A 17,508-nucleotide genomic window follows, 5' to 3' on the forward strand; every position below is an offset into this window, starting at 1 on the left:
CTTTAAGTATTGAAATTATTGAACCAACAGGAAATGAAAAAATAGCACAAAAACAGATTGCAGAAATCAAGAAAGCATGCGGACTTGTTTCCAATTTGTATAACGAAAAATGCATGTCAAGAGGCACTAAAATCAGACACTAACATATGCAAATGAAACACTCTCAAAGAATCGAAAACTAGATTTAGAAGAAATTAAGAAAGTAGAGAGAAAGATTGTTAGAAAAGTTGTGGGACTACTATACACATGAGACGGATACAGACTGCAAACCATCGACACAACAGAAAAAAGTATCAATCATTGGAACTGACATCAGAAAGAGACGAATGAAGTTCTATGGACACCTAGACAGATGACCTGGAAACAGACTACCTAAACGTTTATTCGACTATGTGACATCCCTTACGCATCAATAGCTTGGATAACTAAAGTTAATAAGGATTCGACAAAAGAAAAAATTGACGTAACAAAGATATCAGACAGGGATACATTCAGAAGTAAAACTAATAGAAATTCCAGAGATATAACCAAACCTGTACCGACCAAAGTGGACTGGGGAGAAAATGGAGAAATATTTGGAAAATAAGAAGAACCATAAGAAAGACTGAAAATCGCTTGCTTATCGTTCTCCAATGGCAACATTCGCTAATAGTAATATAATAATAATAATAATAATAATAATAATAATAATAATAATAATAATAATAATAATAATAATAAATGGCTCATTGCAATATGATCAAATGACAAATAAATAAATTTTCAGTTTGTTTATCAAATAACTTTTTCAGATGCCAGATGTCAGATCTCTTAGGTCTCATACGATGCATTTCGCGAAATGATTCCCATTTTCCAGCACGTTTTCAGTATATTATTCCATTTATTTGTGATGTTTTCAATGTGCTTACACATTTTCTGTTCTTTACTATAATATGTAAACATGCACGATTTTAATTATCGATCGTGTTTTATAAACTTTTACTTAATGGTTTTCTTAAAGTCCACCTTTGCAGAAACCCACATAAATTACATACCATGCATAACTTGCTGTGTTCGGTACACGCTGAAACAACAAACTTACAAAAACAAAACAGTCGTAAAGATAGTTTAACAGATAGTTGGCATAGATAACACTACAGATCGTCCGCAGATTGTGATACACTCGTGGGCTATCCTACGAGGGCGTGCTGAAAAGTAATGCCTCCGAATTTTTTATATGAAAACTCTTGATCCTTTTTAAGTAAAATAAACTTTAACATACTACATCTTTATTCTTCATGTCTACAGATTTAGTTCTGATCGTAGTTACCCTGGCGGCGAACACATTTCTTCCAACGATAGACCAGGTTGTTGATAGCGTCACTGAAGAATGTCTGACTTTGTCGATGGGGCCACAACGTCACCGCTGCTCGTACCACTTCACCACTATCAAAGAGAAGTCCTCGAAGTTGTTCTTTAAATTTTGGGAACACATGAAAATCGGACGGGGCCAAGTCTGGACTGTATGATGACAGTGAATCCGTGTCGTCGGGTTGTTGCAGGCGCCTCAGCGCTCGTCTGTGGCCCGGCACTGCTTCTGCTGCTTCTCACGCACCGACGTAGTTAACGTTACTCGCCGCCACGTTCCACGCTGCAGTTCGGGTATCTTTAGCGGCAGAGGGTTGCAACTTGCGCCAGCGGAGCGGGAAAGTCGAGCGAATAAAGACACGTAACACCTTAACCGAAATTGAGAACAGAATAAAAAATTTGGAGACATTACAATCAAAGCATCTGAAGTAATTCACTAAATTATTTTCCAGTTAGTCATTTCCAAACGATCCATATATTCAGTCAGTGGAAGTCTTTGACAGTTTGCTTTATATTTCCAGATTTTCGTCTTTTATTGTATATATTTATGACTGTTTCTAATGTTGTTTCTCTGTTGTAAGTGTATACTTTAAAGTTCTCTGTATAACTAATGTGCTCTCGACAGAAGATGGAGCATTCTTGGCATGTTCTTTTGTATACTCCGGAATCTGAATATGTGTCATGATTACACTTTAAATTATATATTAGTTTATGTTGTGGTTTATTAGGATTAGACAATCCAATATTTACCTTGTGGCCGGTCGATGTGACCGAGCGGTTCTAGGCGCTTCAGTCTGGAACCGCATGACCGCTACGGTTGCAGGTTCGAATCCTGCCTCGGGCATCGATGTGTGTGGAGTCCTTAGGTTAGTTACATTTAAGAAGTTCTAAGTTCTAGGGGACTGATGACCTCAGATGTTAAGTCCCATAGTGCTCAGAGCCATATGAACCATTTTATTTACCTTGTGGTTTCGGAATATATTTGCATTCTTTTGTGATGTATTGAGAATGTAGCTGTATACACTTTCGTTTTCCTCTTCAGCTTCTGTAGCGTACTGTGTATCTTTCCTCACCTTGCCTGAAACTGATTCAGCCATGGAAGCAGTGAGGTCATTCGCAACAGCAATCTGTTTCACTATGTTCATTTCCTGTTGCGGGCTATTTTTCCTCAAATGTATTTTATTTGCCCTCTGCAGCGCTGATACGTGTGCCGCTTGTTTGGGTAAGATTAAGTTGCAGGGATAGTGGTACTGAACACTTTTTTCCCTCAGACGCATCGTGCAAAAGATAAGTAAAAAGAAACTCAATACTGGGAGAAGAAATAGTTATTTTAGAAACAAACCCATTATTCTAACAGTCGTACACATTCACCAACCATTAGTAGTTAAATAAATTAATATTTGTATAAATTGCGGTACTGATTATGGATTAAGGCTCACAGTCCGTGCATACCTGCTCTGACGCCGACTTGTGCAACTGACCTAACGCCGCGTTATGTAACGTGCTTTATAGTGGGGCTAGTTACTCACGCCGTGACAGCTAAAAGCTGGTATCAGGAAAAATAAAAAGATTGCCTCTGCAAGCACTACTACAATGTTTTGCTTGCTTGAAAGCTCTCGTTGCTCTACAAAAACACAACAGCCTCAGCACTTTGCTTGGTACTCTTAGTACTAAAGGACAACATATCACCTAACACACAGATTTTCCACTATGTTAATTTTCAAGATTCGAAGTACATTCAGTTTTTTTTTTCTTTTTTTCCGAGTCTTTGTCGCATCCGGTAGAAGCCGAATTTTGCGGTTGCCTCCGTGTTTGATACCCTGTAGTGATGCAACCGATCTGGAGCCATTTGTATGGCACTGCGTGAGGGATCTTCAAAAGTATTTACTTCACCGTTATTCGAGGCAGTGGGGCGCGTTTTAGTGGGTATTTTTGTAGCGATCTTACCTCCACTTACTCATGAACGATTTTTGTCATTCTGGTTGTATTTTTTCATCGAGCGCCACATTTTGGGATAAATGGGGAATTTTCCAACTTTTTTATACTGACCATCGTCACAAGCGTTTGACACCCACTGTTGGATAAAGTCATCATATTGACTCTTGCACGCATTACGATTTACAGCAAAATGAGTCCTTGTTGATAGTTCGTATATACTTTCTAATGTCGTCTACCGACGTTCAATTATTTGGTCATCTCGGTCTTTTCTTATCCGCAGGAAGCCTGCAGAGAACTTCCTGTATCACACCACCTTTTTCCAATTCACAATCTAGTATCTTTTGGAGATTTAGAGATAGACACATGAAGCTAACGACAGTTTGTAACACTTTCATTCCCCGTAATAAAGCTTAGTTCACCAGGTTTCTGGCGGCTAGGCTTGTAGGTAGCATCCCGTTTACGTCCACGTGTCGAATTGGAGGAGGCGAAAACCGCGGTTTCGTTTCGCGTCGCTGCAATACAATGTTTGCTGCCACCATTAATGTCATAGAAGTAACAGTATAATATTCCATGCTTTCTGTTTAAGACTAGATTAAAATGGAGGGATTAGGTCTGTTTTTAGTCGATAGAAACTACTGCAAGTTAATCTTTTGAATGCGCAACTCTTGTCCTTTCTTTCCACATTTCCAGTTAAATTATAGGAAATTGGTTCCGCCTTTTTGCAAACACTGTTTTCTGCTTGTTACCCTCAACACTTCTGTGTCATCATCAGTGAGTTTTTGTTTATTGAAAACTGTTAAAAGTGAAAGTATTTTAGTTTATAACTGATTCAACAAAGTGAGGACTAAAAGTTTTTGTTCGTTTTCCTTCTTACATTAAAGGTACTTTACAGAAAAGGCAACACAAACAGCTAAAGGAACTTACACACACACACACACACACACACACACACACACACACACACACACACACAGAGAGAGAGAGAGAGAGAGAGAGAGAGAGAGAGAGAGAGAGAGAGAGAGAGAGAGAGAGAGAGAGAAGTAAAAAAATTCAAATTCGGTGCCAAACTCTCTCGGGAACAAAAGTAGAGCTCTAATAAACTATGGTCAGGATAAGACAAGATGGCAAACTCTTTATTATTACACCATGCTTCGTGAGCTGTCATTCCAGGTGCCGTCTGCAGAACATCATACAGAAGTTTATCGATCACGCGACGACGACTGGGTGGCATCCCAATACGGGCAAGATGTCTCGACACCATCACTGGGGAACGTACCTCGATGCACCATGTGCCGCGGGAACATAAACGTTACCGCCGGGCATTGGTAACAGGGCTCCTCGGTTTAGATGGCCGTCAACTGACAACACAAAAGGACGTTGCAGCTTGTTACCACACCTGGTTAAGTTTTCTTCCCCTGTGGGTTTGTGATAACCACAGTGATCACCATGGCTACTGTCCAGAAGAGGAGGATGTACTTGTGGTTTATGTATGCTGTCTACTTTCTAGTGGGATAGAGAAATGTCTTAGCTCGCTAACAGCATTTTTGAGGCTTTCTTTTGAAGTAGAATTCTTTCATCTGGAACCATTCCTGTTAAACCAACGTCACATCCAGGAACATTTCATTTTTTGATCCCTCGAACGAATTTGCAATGTCATGAAGCAATGTTTTGTCTATTATCTGGCTGTGTTTCTGATTAATCTTTGAAGTGGTACGCATATTTAAAGAAATCTTGAATTGCTAGTACAATTTTCGCAATCTTAACTGCTGAAATGTGCCGTCTACAATAATTGGTATTGTGGCTTGCTTCATTTATACTTTAGCTGTTCAGTTTTCAGCCTTTTCACTACTAGATAATGGAATTCAAGGGTGGTCGCCCTAGCCCTTGGTCTCTGAAACGTTGTCTATGCTTGACTGGATTTCATGCTGAAGAACAGTCGTTAATATTCACGAAGCTTAAGCAGATTGTTGCAGAGGTAAGTCCCCATACGAACGGGTTACGTAATGTCTCGACTGAAGATACTGAGTACCTGCTGGATACCGCTGTTGTTGACTCGAAACTGGATGTCACGGAATCGTACTGGGAAAATTTTAAACATATTCCGAAGGTCGACACGTCACTGACGACAAAATTTTGATATACTACGGCTTACCTCAGACGTAGCTATCCGTAAACACAGTGAGTAGGCGAAAAAATAATGCACCGAAAAAATAACAACCTTTTTGTCGTTGAGAAATGAGATGCTGACCAGTTTCCGGATCTCATAGTCATGGCTGATCAATTACATAAGAATAAAATCGTGAGTGGTTGTCATTACGCAACGTCTTGGACTGTTTTGACAGGGAATGCTAGTGTGCAAATAAATGCTCTTCCACCAGAACTCTGTGCAGTTTGCCGTACAAAATAGCACCGCCCATCTGGAAATGAGCAGAGGTCAATTAAAAAGCGAACGCACAAATTTACAGCTCACTTTCGACAAAGAAGTCTGTTGCAGAATCCAAGAGCATTCCTTGAGAAAACGAATCTTTTCTCAACGAATATGCACGGGTTCGGTACAAACCACTTGCGTGAAGACACGAAACCTTTCAAATAGCGCATACAGTTGAACAGACGCATTCTGTAATCCTACATTTCAAGAATGCCTTCTGATGTGTACTACTTTACTGACTTATAAAAAGGATGCGATGACACGGACTCTATTCGCATGTGATTGACTCAAAGAATGTTCAGCATACATACCGCAGTACTTTATGCTGGACGGTGAATGTCCATTAGAAACGAAATAAGCATTGGGTGTTCCCAAGGAAACGTGATAGGGCTACTAATGTTATCAATGTATAAATGACTACCTCGTTACACTCTCAAATGGCCAGTGAGAAGAATGATTGCCGGTAAGCCTCTGTGTCAGCTCTAATGTCTCGTCGTGGTCATTTCGCGGCATGTACTCTATATATCAAAAATATACGGACAGTGCCGAAAACATACGCTATTCATATTAAGTCCATTGTTGTGTCACCTACTGCCAGGTACCCCATATCAGTGACTTCAGAGCAGAATGGGGCGCTCCGCGAAACTCACGGACTTCGGACGTGGTCAGGTCTGTCCACACTCCTAAATATCCCTAGGTCCACTGTTTCCCACCTGATATTGAAATGGAAACGTGAAGGGACACGTACAGCACAAAAGCGTACAGGCCGACCTCGTCTGTTGACTGACAGAGACCGCTGACAGTTGAAGAGGGTCGTAATATGTAATAGGTAGACATCTATCCAGACCATCACACAGTAAATCCAAACTGCATCAGGATCCATTGCAAGTACTATGACAGTTAGGCGGGAGGTGAGAACATTTGGATTTCATGGTCGAGCGGCTACTTATGAGCCACATATCACGCCCGAAAATTCCAAACGACGCCTCGCTTGGTGTAAGGAGCGTAAACATTGGACGATTGAACAGTGGAAAAACGTTGTATGGAGTGACGAATCACGGTACACAATATGGTGATCCGGTGGCAGGGTGTGGATATGGCGAATGCATGGTGAACAGCATCTGCCAGCCTGTGTAGTGCGAACAGTAAAATTAGGAGGCAGTGGTCTTATGGTGTGGTAGTGTTTTTCATGCAGGGGGCTTACACCCCTTGTTGTTTTGCGTGGAACTATCACAGCACAGGCCTACTTTGATATTTTACGCACCTTCTTGCTTTCCACTGTTAAAGAGCAATTTGGGGATTGCGATTACATCTTTCAACACTATCGAGCATCTCTTCATAATGCACGGCCTGTGGCGGAGTGCTTGCACGACAATAACATCCCTGTAATGGACTTGCCTGCACAGAGTTCTGACCTTAATCCTACAGAACACCTTTGGGAAGTTTTGGAACGCCGACATCGTGCCAGGCCGCACCGACAGACATCGATACCTGCCCTCAGCGAAGCACTCCGTGGAGAATGGGCTGCAATTCGCCAAGGAACTTCCAGCACCTAACTGAACGTATGCCTGCGAGAGTGTAAGCTATCATCAAGGCTGAGAGTGGGCCAACACCATACTGAATTCTAGCGTTACCTATGGTGGGCACCACGAACTTATAAGTCATTTTCAACCAGGTGTCCGGATACTTTTGATCACATAGGGGATATGCACGCTGCCTATGGGGCATTACTGCTGCGAAGCCTGGGGTCGTGTCTTGGTCTTATCTTGTTATAGGGGCTCCTAGTTCAGCGCCTGCTGTACAGTGTTTTCTAGTGCCGACCGGTGTGTTGGCGAAGGCGTACGCCAGCACAAAACGTATGTTGATGGATCTGAAATGGAAATGGATGGAAGGATCGTTCGGTAAATTTAGAGACCTACAGGAACAGGTTGTGACAATTCTGCTACATTAATCATATATCTCGCGTAGGAAACACTGAATAATATAGGAGGTAACAGCGAATATACAAAGAAAAGAGTCGGAGCCAGTATTTTTTTTTTATTTTGCCAGTACGAGTTTCGATCAAAGAGACGGTGAACACACAGAGGGCCTGTGTCACGTCATTCAGTGCCACGCCGTAATAGTAATTGCCATGTTTCGGGAAGGCATTCTGTGGTTGTTTCGAAAGTTAGAGAGTTCGTGTATGGTTTTGTAAGCTAGACAGCTGCCGCGTTTCTTTTTGTAATCCTGCCCGCTCAGAGAATAGATGTACCCATACATCTAAGAAAAAATGTTGAAGATTGGTGGAAATATTTTTACATATTGTGTTATGTAAATGTGCTGTGTTTTGTGTACAGTGATGTATTTGTTTGCTTATGTTATAAACTGGTTTCATCTAAGTTCTTCTAAACACATGATATTCCGAGAATTTTGTAACTTTGGAGAAGCTAAGAAACGCCTGCATCATTATCTGTAATATTTTCGAAACTTAAGCAGCATAAGATCGCACGCTTGTTTGTGACTGCAAACTTAATTGCTGCTTGATAGCTACGGCTGATTACGTCTAAAAAAGACGTAATCAGCCGTAGCTATCAAGCAGCAATTAAGGTATTACTCCGCTAACTGTTCTCGTTGTTTTCTAGAAACTAAATGAAGTATGTTTTCACGTTTGAAAGTATGGAGTACAGGCGGAAAGGTCTGTAATTCGCTGCGGTCAGATAGTTATTTTTTTAAATTATAACTTCAGATTATAACAGGAGCACTTTATATGCCAAAGTATAAACTAGAAATCACTCTGTGAAAGAATCTTGGTGTGATTTTATATATGGATAATTATCTTACAGAGTTCGAATATACAATAGGTAATTTCATATTTAAACTTATAAGGTCTGATAATCACGTAGGTAAGGCATAATGTGCAAAGTGAAAATTAATCTGATTCTGAATCATAGGAATCGGAAGTTTTTACACCCATCGTTCCTGTAAGTGCAATTCACTGTCAGAAATTCGCGTTTTTAACCTGTAAAATGCCTTTTCTATATAAATAATTTGCATCATTAGCAAAGGACGAAGAATACGTATACTGCCCTTGTTCTGCTACTGTGAAACGACGTCCGTGCTCTTCATCAACAGCACCCGTGTAAATAAACAATTCTCCACCTGAAGATGATCGTGTGAACCATGAAAACGCTTAGTGGCAAAATAAGCAAATGACTGACGGCGAAACTGTTTCAATCATATTTATCAACAGTCGCTGTGCTTATAAGGTCGTCTCTTGCGGACGAAATATTCAACAGTGTTTTTGTTGCTTTTAAATATATGAAGGAAAAGTATTCGTTACATAACGTCAGTGTTATATAACAAAACAGTTTACACAGTTCCATTCATTTTATTTTAAAGTCTGTTCGACGAAATCCTTCGTAAATAAACATTTAATTTACATCATTATAATTTCTGCGCACCAACTAAACAATTCCGTAAAATGCACGGCAACTATGGTATCCAGAAGATTGCATAATATTTGTTGTACAGTAATTGCGTAGAATCATATGGACACCAGCTTGTATCGTCAATACATAAAGAAAGCAACGTCAATTCAGGTGAAGTTTACCCCATCATCGTGAAAGGAAACCACACCGATAAAGTTTCAAGGTTTCCCAAGGACGCGTCGAGCGTTGTGAAATCAGAGAGGCGACCCGGCCTTCAGTTTTCCGCACAGAGGTTTAACGTTGCGTGCCTTTGAACTGTGAAGAATGGTTCAGACAGTTACGAAAATGGGGAAAAAAGACTAATTAATTCAACACCAAGGCACGGACCGCAAACTGGACCAAAACTACTACTCGTGTATTCATGCATTCTCAACTTACATTGATTCATTACAAATTGTAATTACCATGAACACGACAAAATAGAAATTGTCAGGACTTTCATTATTGAAAACTATCACGAAGAGATCGTAGGATTTCGCCCACGATTTTTATTGTATTTTTACAGAAGATGTAATTATGAGATGGGAACTCCTGTTGATTGTGGTAGTATTGACTGATACATCTGTGTGCCAAACTGTCCTTTATAAGCAGATGATTTTACACTGTTGACGTAAAATGAAAGTCACACACAAAATTGAATAACATTTGGACAACAATTATAAACGTTAACAGTCAGCAATATTAGAGATGAAAGTAAAAAACGTGGAAGTTATTCAGAAGATAACTACAGAAGACTTTCTTTTTTTTGTGGCACTGCAATACTGGTTTTTAGCGCAACGCGGATACTTAGTGGCTTTCACACTTTTAGGCAGTGGCAACCAATTCCTGGAGTGATGATGCGTCCAGCGTGGAACGCTAAGGAGGGAGGGAATTTTTTGTTGCAGTGTGTACCAAAAGGAGACAGCGAGTAGTCGTCAACTTCCATTTCGTTCAAACGTATCGTATGTGCAGTTCTTGGGCACAAATGAAAGTGAGACAGAAGACATAACTACAGATGGCTCACGGTTTGGAAAAAAAAAAGAATTTTTGGCGCAGGTCGGGGGAGGAACAAGCCATTTATGGTTGCGCAGTTACCAGGCAGCCGTTGGCGCAGCGCAAAGAGCACGGAACAGAACTCTGAGGGTCGTGGAGTCGATCGCTGTGCTGGTACTTTTTTGAATAGCAACTTTTACGTTACTCGTACTGCATATAAACCAAAATAACGCTCAATATATTCTAATTGTTAATATTTCCATGTTGTTGTCATTGTTGTTGTTGTTGTGGTGGTGGTATTCAGTCCGAAGACTGATTTGACGCAGCGCTCAATGCTACACAATCCTATGTAAGCGTCTTCATCTCCGAGTAACTACTGCAACCTACATCCCTCTTAATCTGCTCACGGTATTCATATCTTAGCCTACTCTATGATTTTTGTCCTGCACGTTTCCTTCCAGTGCTAAATTGGTGAGCCGTTGATGCCTCAGAATTTATCCCACCATCCGTTCCCTTCTTTTGGTGAGGTTGTGTCACAAATGGCTCTTCTCCCCACTTCTATTCAGTACCTCCTCATTATTTACGTGATCTTCCCATCTGATCTTCCGCTTCCTTCTGTAGCACCACACTTCAAAAGCTTCTATTCTGATCTAAACTGTTTATCGTCCATGTTTCACTTCCATACATGGCTACACTCCATACAAATATTTTCAGAAAGGACTTTCCGACATTTAAATCTACACTCGATATTAGCAAATTTCTCCAGAAACGCTTTTCTTGCCATTGCCAGTCAATATTTCCGTAAAAGACAAAAACGGAAAAGGCAAAGCAAAATTTGGAATTTCATTTAACTTTTCAGGAGGAGATTTTAAGGAGCACACGAGAACTTCGTATACGAAATTAGATACTTTTATTATTCTAAAGTGCTGGAGTGACATTCGTCTTAGGAACAGAGGAAGCAGTGGTCTTATCGGCATCTTCCACATGTCATAAAATCCCCATTTTCGTACAATTATATGACTCTTTTAAAGATTATGTAGAAAAACAAACTTCGTTTATATTAATGACACGTTATCTCTTTCATCGTCAGGTGGCTTGCGGAGTATGGATGTAGATGTAGATGTAGAAACCGCGCCAGAGGATAGCTGGTTATGGAGTGTATTTTGATGCAGTCTTCTCGCAACGAGATTCTTTTTTCCTCTCTCGATGGGCCCACTTTACTTGCAGTGGTAAACTAGTGTTCTGCTGCAGCTGCCGAGGAAGTGAGAAAGAAACTTTCGGAATACAAAGTCCCTCATGCTTTAATTACGATCCCTGCTTGCAATCTTATTTGCAGAGCCCACGTGGACGCTGTACCAACAACCCTTTCTTGGAAATTGATTTGCAGTCAAAAATCTCCCTTTCCATTTCTTTTCGTGCATTTAGGAAGCTATTAAAAACCCAATTAGCTGAGCATTATTTATGTCTTTTTGCTGTGTAAACGGCCGGCCGCGGTCGTCTAGCGGTTCAGGCGCTCAGTCCGGAACCGCGCGACTGCTACGGTCGCAGGTTCGAATCCTGCCTCGGGCATGGATGTGTGTGATGTCCTTAGGTTAGTTAGGTTTAATTATTTCTAAGTTCTAGGGGACTGATGACCACAGAAGTTAAGTCCCATAGTGCTCAGAGCCATTTTTGCTGTGCAAACAACATAAAAAGCGAAAATTACAGAAAATGGAAAATGTTTCCATATAGGGACATAACTACACGACTCTCGGGTTACCGTACTGTTTGTATTATTTTCGCTGTGGCAGGTGCTGCCTGGTAAGTAAAATAAGCCACTATCATAGGTGAAGTAATAGAATTGAGAAGGTACATGACACTCTAGTTACTGAAAGAGTAGGGATTAAGTGTACCAAGGCAAAGTATTTCTGACTGTTATGAGAAATTTGGTAGCAAGGAAGGAGTTCATTCAGTAAACAAGTGTTGATTTTTTAAAATTAATAATGGCAGTAGTGAAAGTGTGTTGATAAGCAAGCGAATGCGGGTGCATGTTACAAAAACTTAACATTTTACTTTAGGCCTAAACACAACTGTTAGGAAGATCAACCAAAATTCACAACCAGTCACTATTATAGGTCCAGTAACTAACTGCGACCGATGACCATAGCAGTGTGGTCCCTTTAATCCCCCAAACCAACCAACTAACTAACTACACGCTTACAACGATTATACCTCCATGAATGGATATATATATATATATATTTAAATTCAGTGGAGTTATCATTAATGTTGGCAAGTTAATTGTTAAAAGCAACCAGAGATGAAGGTCGGAGCACCATGAGAAGGTTGTTTCACACGTCCAACGTTTTGTTGACAACTAACAACGAATGTTCTCCATAAGAAAGACCAAACGTCTGAAACAAAAAAGTCGTTCAGGTTTTTGAATACTTGGACAGAAAAAAAGCCTAACTGACGTCTAAAGCCAAATAACATCCGAGCTTTCTCTTGTTCATTACCGCCAACTTCTTCACTACTGAAACAATTTCCAATGAAAACATTTTTCATATGTTTACGTTCTTATATAATTGATTGAACTGTGAAAAAGTCGGCTTATCTGAAGTAAAAAATAAGTTTTGTTAGTATTCACAAAGAAACCAAAAGACAAATTACTGCCTTCTAAATATTATTTGATGTTTAATTTATATGCAAATTTTATCGACCGAATAAGCGTTGACATTTTGAAGTGCCTGGATGACACCTTTCGTATTTTTTCAGCTTCCCACAAAATAAGGAATCTGCCATACGACCTGCGTCTAGTTTTCCCGTAATGCGTAAAATGAATACCGTGTGCAGGTTCAGAAGACAGTTACTGACATATGTACTAAAGCATCAGTTATGATTGGCACTGTCTCTGTACGCCCTTGTTACCCTGTACGTCCCTTGTCACCCTTAGGTGATACGCTCTCCTTAGATTAGATTAGATTAATTATTCATTCCATAGACCCATAGAAGAGGGAATCCTCCTAGGTGTGGAACATGTCAGATAAACACATTACAAAAATGTAATTAGAAAAACTTGAGTTTCATTAATTTCCATGATCCTCAGTCAATAAACAGTAAAATTATGTACATGAGTTAAATACTTACATCTGCTTTCATTAAATCCATCATTCAGACATTTGCTAGTTTCTTTGGCTATTACAACCAAGTATTCTCAAAACTTAAAGTAAATTATTCATTTCAGTGACCCTCAGTTAAGAACAGTCAGATTATGTACAAGATTTAAAATTAAACTCCCACTATTTCTATTTACAGACTTAAGACTTACATCTGCTTTCCATACATTCATCATTCACACAGTTGGTAGTTACTTGGCTGTTACAACCAAGTATTGTCAAATTTTAAAGTATAATAAAATTTCATTAAAATGGTCTACTGCACTTGTTGAGAAACTCATGGATGGTATAGAAGGAGTTGGCCACGAAAAAGTCTTTTAAATTATGTTTAAATTGTGCCTTGTCTGAAACTAAACTCTTAATGGTTGCTGATAACTTATTGAAAATATGCGTTGCTCTTTCTGGGCAAGAGTAAGTGATTTTAAATCTTTATGTATATTGTTCTTATTCCTAGTATTGATACTGCGTACTAAGCAGTTAGTTGGGAAAAGAGATGTATTATTTACAAAAAACTTTATTAAGGAATAAATATACTGAAAATCTGTGGTTAATATGCCCAATTCTTTGATTAGGTTTCGACATAATGTTCTTGGATTTACACTACTCATTACTCTTATTGTAAGCTTCTGTACTCTAAAAAACATTTTCTCTGTTTGTGGAGTTACCCCAAAATACGATACCATATGACTTAATGGAGTGAAAATAAGCAAAATATGCCAGTTTTTGTATATTTATATCTCCTGTGTCTGACATCATTCGCATTGCAAACACAGACTTGTTTAGGCACTTAAGCAGTTCGTTAGTATGTTGTTCCCAACTGAATTTATTATCAAGTTGTAATCCCAAGAATTTTACACTCTGAACTTCTCTTACTTCCATGTCATCATATTTTATGCACACACCAGAAGGAAATCTCTTGGAAGTTCTGAAGTGCATATAATGGGTCTTTTCAAAGTTTATTGACAGTGAATTGGCTATGAACCACATATTAATGTCAGTAAAAAATTGATTAGCTTAAAGTTCCTGCGTCCAGTGCTCGCTATATCACAAAACAAATGCTTTCTTCACCAACAAATCCTTCTCATATCCTCATTGTCATTCTTAATCTTGCCCATTATTGATATTTTAGAACCTGTGACTGTTCACTGAATGTAAATAAAACTGGAACCAGTCGCTTTTTTGAATAGTTATTTATTATTCCATGAAACGGTTTTCGTATATTTTCAGATGGTTTTTGGGAAGTTACATAACTATTTCTAGCATAATTATGGGTGCTTTCCATACTGTCGCAAACCAACATCCAGCATTACAGTTGAAACAGAAACTTCAAGAAAACAGTCTGAAGATAAACCAGAAATGATTCGAAAACCGGTTCATGGAATAATAAATAACTATTCAAAAAAGTGCCTGGTTTCAGTTTTATGTGTTTACTATCATTATTGTTACAGTTGTCATTATTATTATCGTCACTATTAGTGGAAGCAGCTGCAGTAATACAACTGTAGTAGGTATGAACTTCCTTAGTTCATGGTCAGTATAATTTACTGCCACTGCCCCTTCAGACACTCAGATGATTTTAACGGTATTTGTAGTATTACAATAGTTATTTCGCAGATAACTATGATGAAAAAAGTGTTCTGTAGGTGTAGAACCCTGGTCCAGTGTAAGAGAAGTCCTGATGCCCCTAATCAAATCAAGTTAAATAAATGAAATGGTTGAAATGGCTCTGAGCACTTTGGGACTCAACATCCGAGGTCATCAGTCCCCTAACTAACCTAAGGACATCACACACGTCCATGCCCGAGGCAGGATTCGAACCTGCGACCGTAGCGGTCGCGCGGTTCCAGACTGAAGTGCCGAGAACCCCTCGGCCACAACGGCTGGCCGTTGAATAAATAAAATAATTCTTTTTCATATCTAGGCGTTTCTGTTATATAAAGTATTTAAGTATTCACTGCATCACTAGGTAGAATGTTTGGCTATATCTACAAAGTCAGTTACATATTCCAGTGGAAAAACCCGAGACCGCTTGTGGAGTAAAACAGGAAATTTTTTAACAACTAGAGCGGTTATATTTGATACGTATTATCACTGCTACTTCATTAACGCCGTCACTGTACTGTACTTTTTTTAAGAAGAACACTTCCTCAACACGTCTCTTTCTCCGCTCAGTACTGTCAGCATGCACACCACTTTTAGTCGCCGACGCGTAAACAGAGCGAGTAACTGTAGAGGAACGGTGAGCGATGTGTATTGCAGCGGAGTCACTGGCTTCGAGATTGCGAGAATAAAGTGCGTGCTGTAGAAAGGAAGGAAGCGCGGAGGAGCCACCCGCCGAGCCACGACTGCGGCGCCGCGGTCCCCCCTGCGGGGTACGCCCCCGCAGCCCGGAGGCGGCTGATGCCGCCACGTGGTGCGCGGTGACAACAGCGCAGGCAGACGTACCTGGCGGCGGCGGGGGCGGCGGCGCGCCCTTTGTCCGGAAACGGCGGCATCTTCGTCTCTCTAGCAGCAGCGGGCGCACATAGCAGCGTCGACGCGGCGTGCAGAACAGAGTAAACGGTGCGTCACGTGCGGCGGTCAGCGCGCCTTCTGGCGCGGCCGCAGCCGCTGCTGCTGCCGGCACTCACCCCCCCCCCCCCCCCCCCACACGCTCTAGCAGCAGGCAGCGGTGCCCCCCACCCCCTCCCCACTACTCCATTCCGCTCGGGCCACGGACGCCTCCCTCGCACCTCCGCCTTACATAACGGCGCCAGCCGCCCCCTTACGTAAGCAACCACTGTGCGGCCACCGGCAGCCGCGATTCCCAATTGGCGGCCGCGCGGTCCCCCACGTGAGCGGCTGGCGCGGTTTTTCCTCGTTCGGCAAACGCGGTCACGTGCGCTGAGCAGGGCGAGGTTAAGGGACTACAGGTGTGACGACGAGGTCGCTACATGGGCCCCCCTCAAATGGTTCACAGCGAGTACTCGAGTACTCGCACCGGTTAGACTTTGAAGGAAGGTCACGGTTTAAGATCCCGTCGACTACGAGGTCATTAGAGGCGCACTGTTTCAGGGATGGGGAACCTTTTCAAAGGAACCACCCTGGAATCTGTGGTGCCACCTCCAGACACCACACTTGCTAGGTGGTAGCCTTTAAATCGGCCGCGGTCCGTTAGTATACGTCGGACCCGCGTGTCGCCACTGTCAGTGACTGCAGATCGAGCGCTGCCACATGGCAGGTCTAGTTTAGAGAGGCTCCCTAGCACTCGCCCCAGATGTACAGCCTACTTTGCTACGGTTCACTGTCTACATACGCTCTCATTTGCAGAGACGACTGTGTAACATAGCCTTCAGCTACGTCATTTGCTACGACCTATCACGGCTCCATATTCAGTTACTATTCTGAACAGATAATGTTGTGAATCATGTACCGTCAAGAGCGACGTTCATCATTAATAGATTAAAGTTAAGTATCAAACTAATTATGTCCGCTTTCTGAATTCTAATTCCATGTCATGTTCCAGACCTCACTTCAGTAGTCCTTCCCTCCTCACGCCAGCCTGCATGAGCTAAAACTCGTGCATTTCGGCCTCCCCTCGTAAAACGGTGTTGGAACTTCTGCCAACACAACAGAATCTTTGTGGGGCAACGCAGGCAAATCACAGAGCACCTAAATCTGCATGGCCACAAGGAAGGAAAGAAGGAAGAAAGATTCGTTCAAAAAAAATGGTTCAATTGGCTCTGAGCACTATGCGACTTAACTTCTGAGGTCATTAGTCGCCTAGAACTTAGAACTAATTAAACCTAACTAACCTAAGGACATCACACACATCCATGCCCGAAGCAGGATTCGAACCTGCGACCGTAGCAGTCACGCGGTTCCAAACTGAAGCGCTTAGAACCGCACGGCGACACCGGCCGGCCAGGAAGATTGGTTTTAACATCCAGTCACCAGCGAGATCGTCACATTGGTTGGTTGGTTGGTTGGTTGGTTGGTTGGTTGATTTGGGGGAAGGGGACCAAACAGTGTGGTCATCGGTGCCATTAGACTAGGTAGGGTGAGGAAGGATATCGGCTTAGACAAGAAGAGAATAGAACCTTTTGAATTGCGGTGCTATAGAAGAAAGATGAAGATCAGATGAGAAGATCGCGGAGCTAATGAGGAATAGAATTGGCGAGAAGAGCAGTTTGTGATACAACACCAAAAGAAGGGATCAGTT

At 41.3% G+C, this 17,508-nt stretch overlaps 1 protein-coding gene across 2 annotated transcripts in view; it reads right to left on the bottom strand.

The window, feature by feature from the left end:
* Nucleotides 1-17,508, bottom strand: part of LOC126320407 (solute carrier family 35 member G1-like) — a 445,673-nt gene that overhangs the window by 215,685 nt on the left and 212,480 nt on the right. The window contains exon 1 of one of the 2 annotated variants that reach the window (XM_049993924.1): nt 15,753-15,901. The exons of the other annotated variant lie outside the window; for it this stretch is intronic. Within the exon in view, the coding sequence (XP_049849881.1) occupies nt 15,753-15,802 (50 nt within the window). The 5' untranslated portion in view covers nt 15,803-15,901. Of the gene's footprint in view, nt 1-15,752; nt 15,902-17,508 lie in introns of those variants that run through there. 2 annotated transcript variants of the gene reach the window in all.

Source organism: Schistocerca gregaria, chromosome 1, assembly GCF_023897955.1.
Source record: "Schistocerca gregaria isolate iqSchGreg1 chromosome 1, iqSchGreg1.2, whole genome shotgun sequence".
Lineage (NCBI taxonomy): Eukaryota > Metazoa > Arthropoda > Insecta > Orthoptera > Acrididae > Schistocerca > Schistocerca gregaria.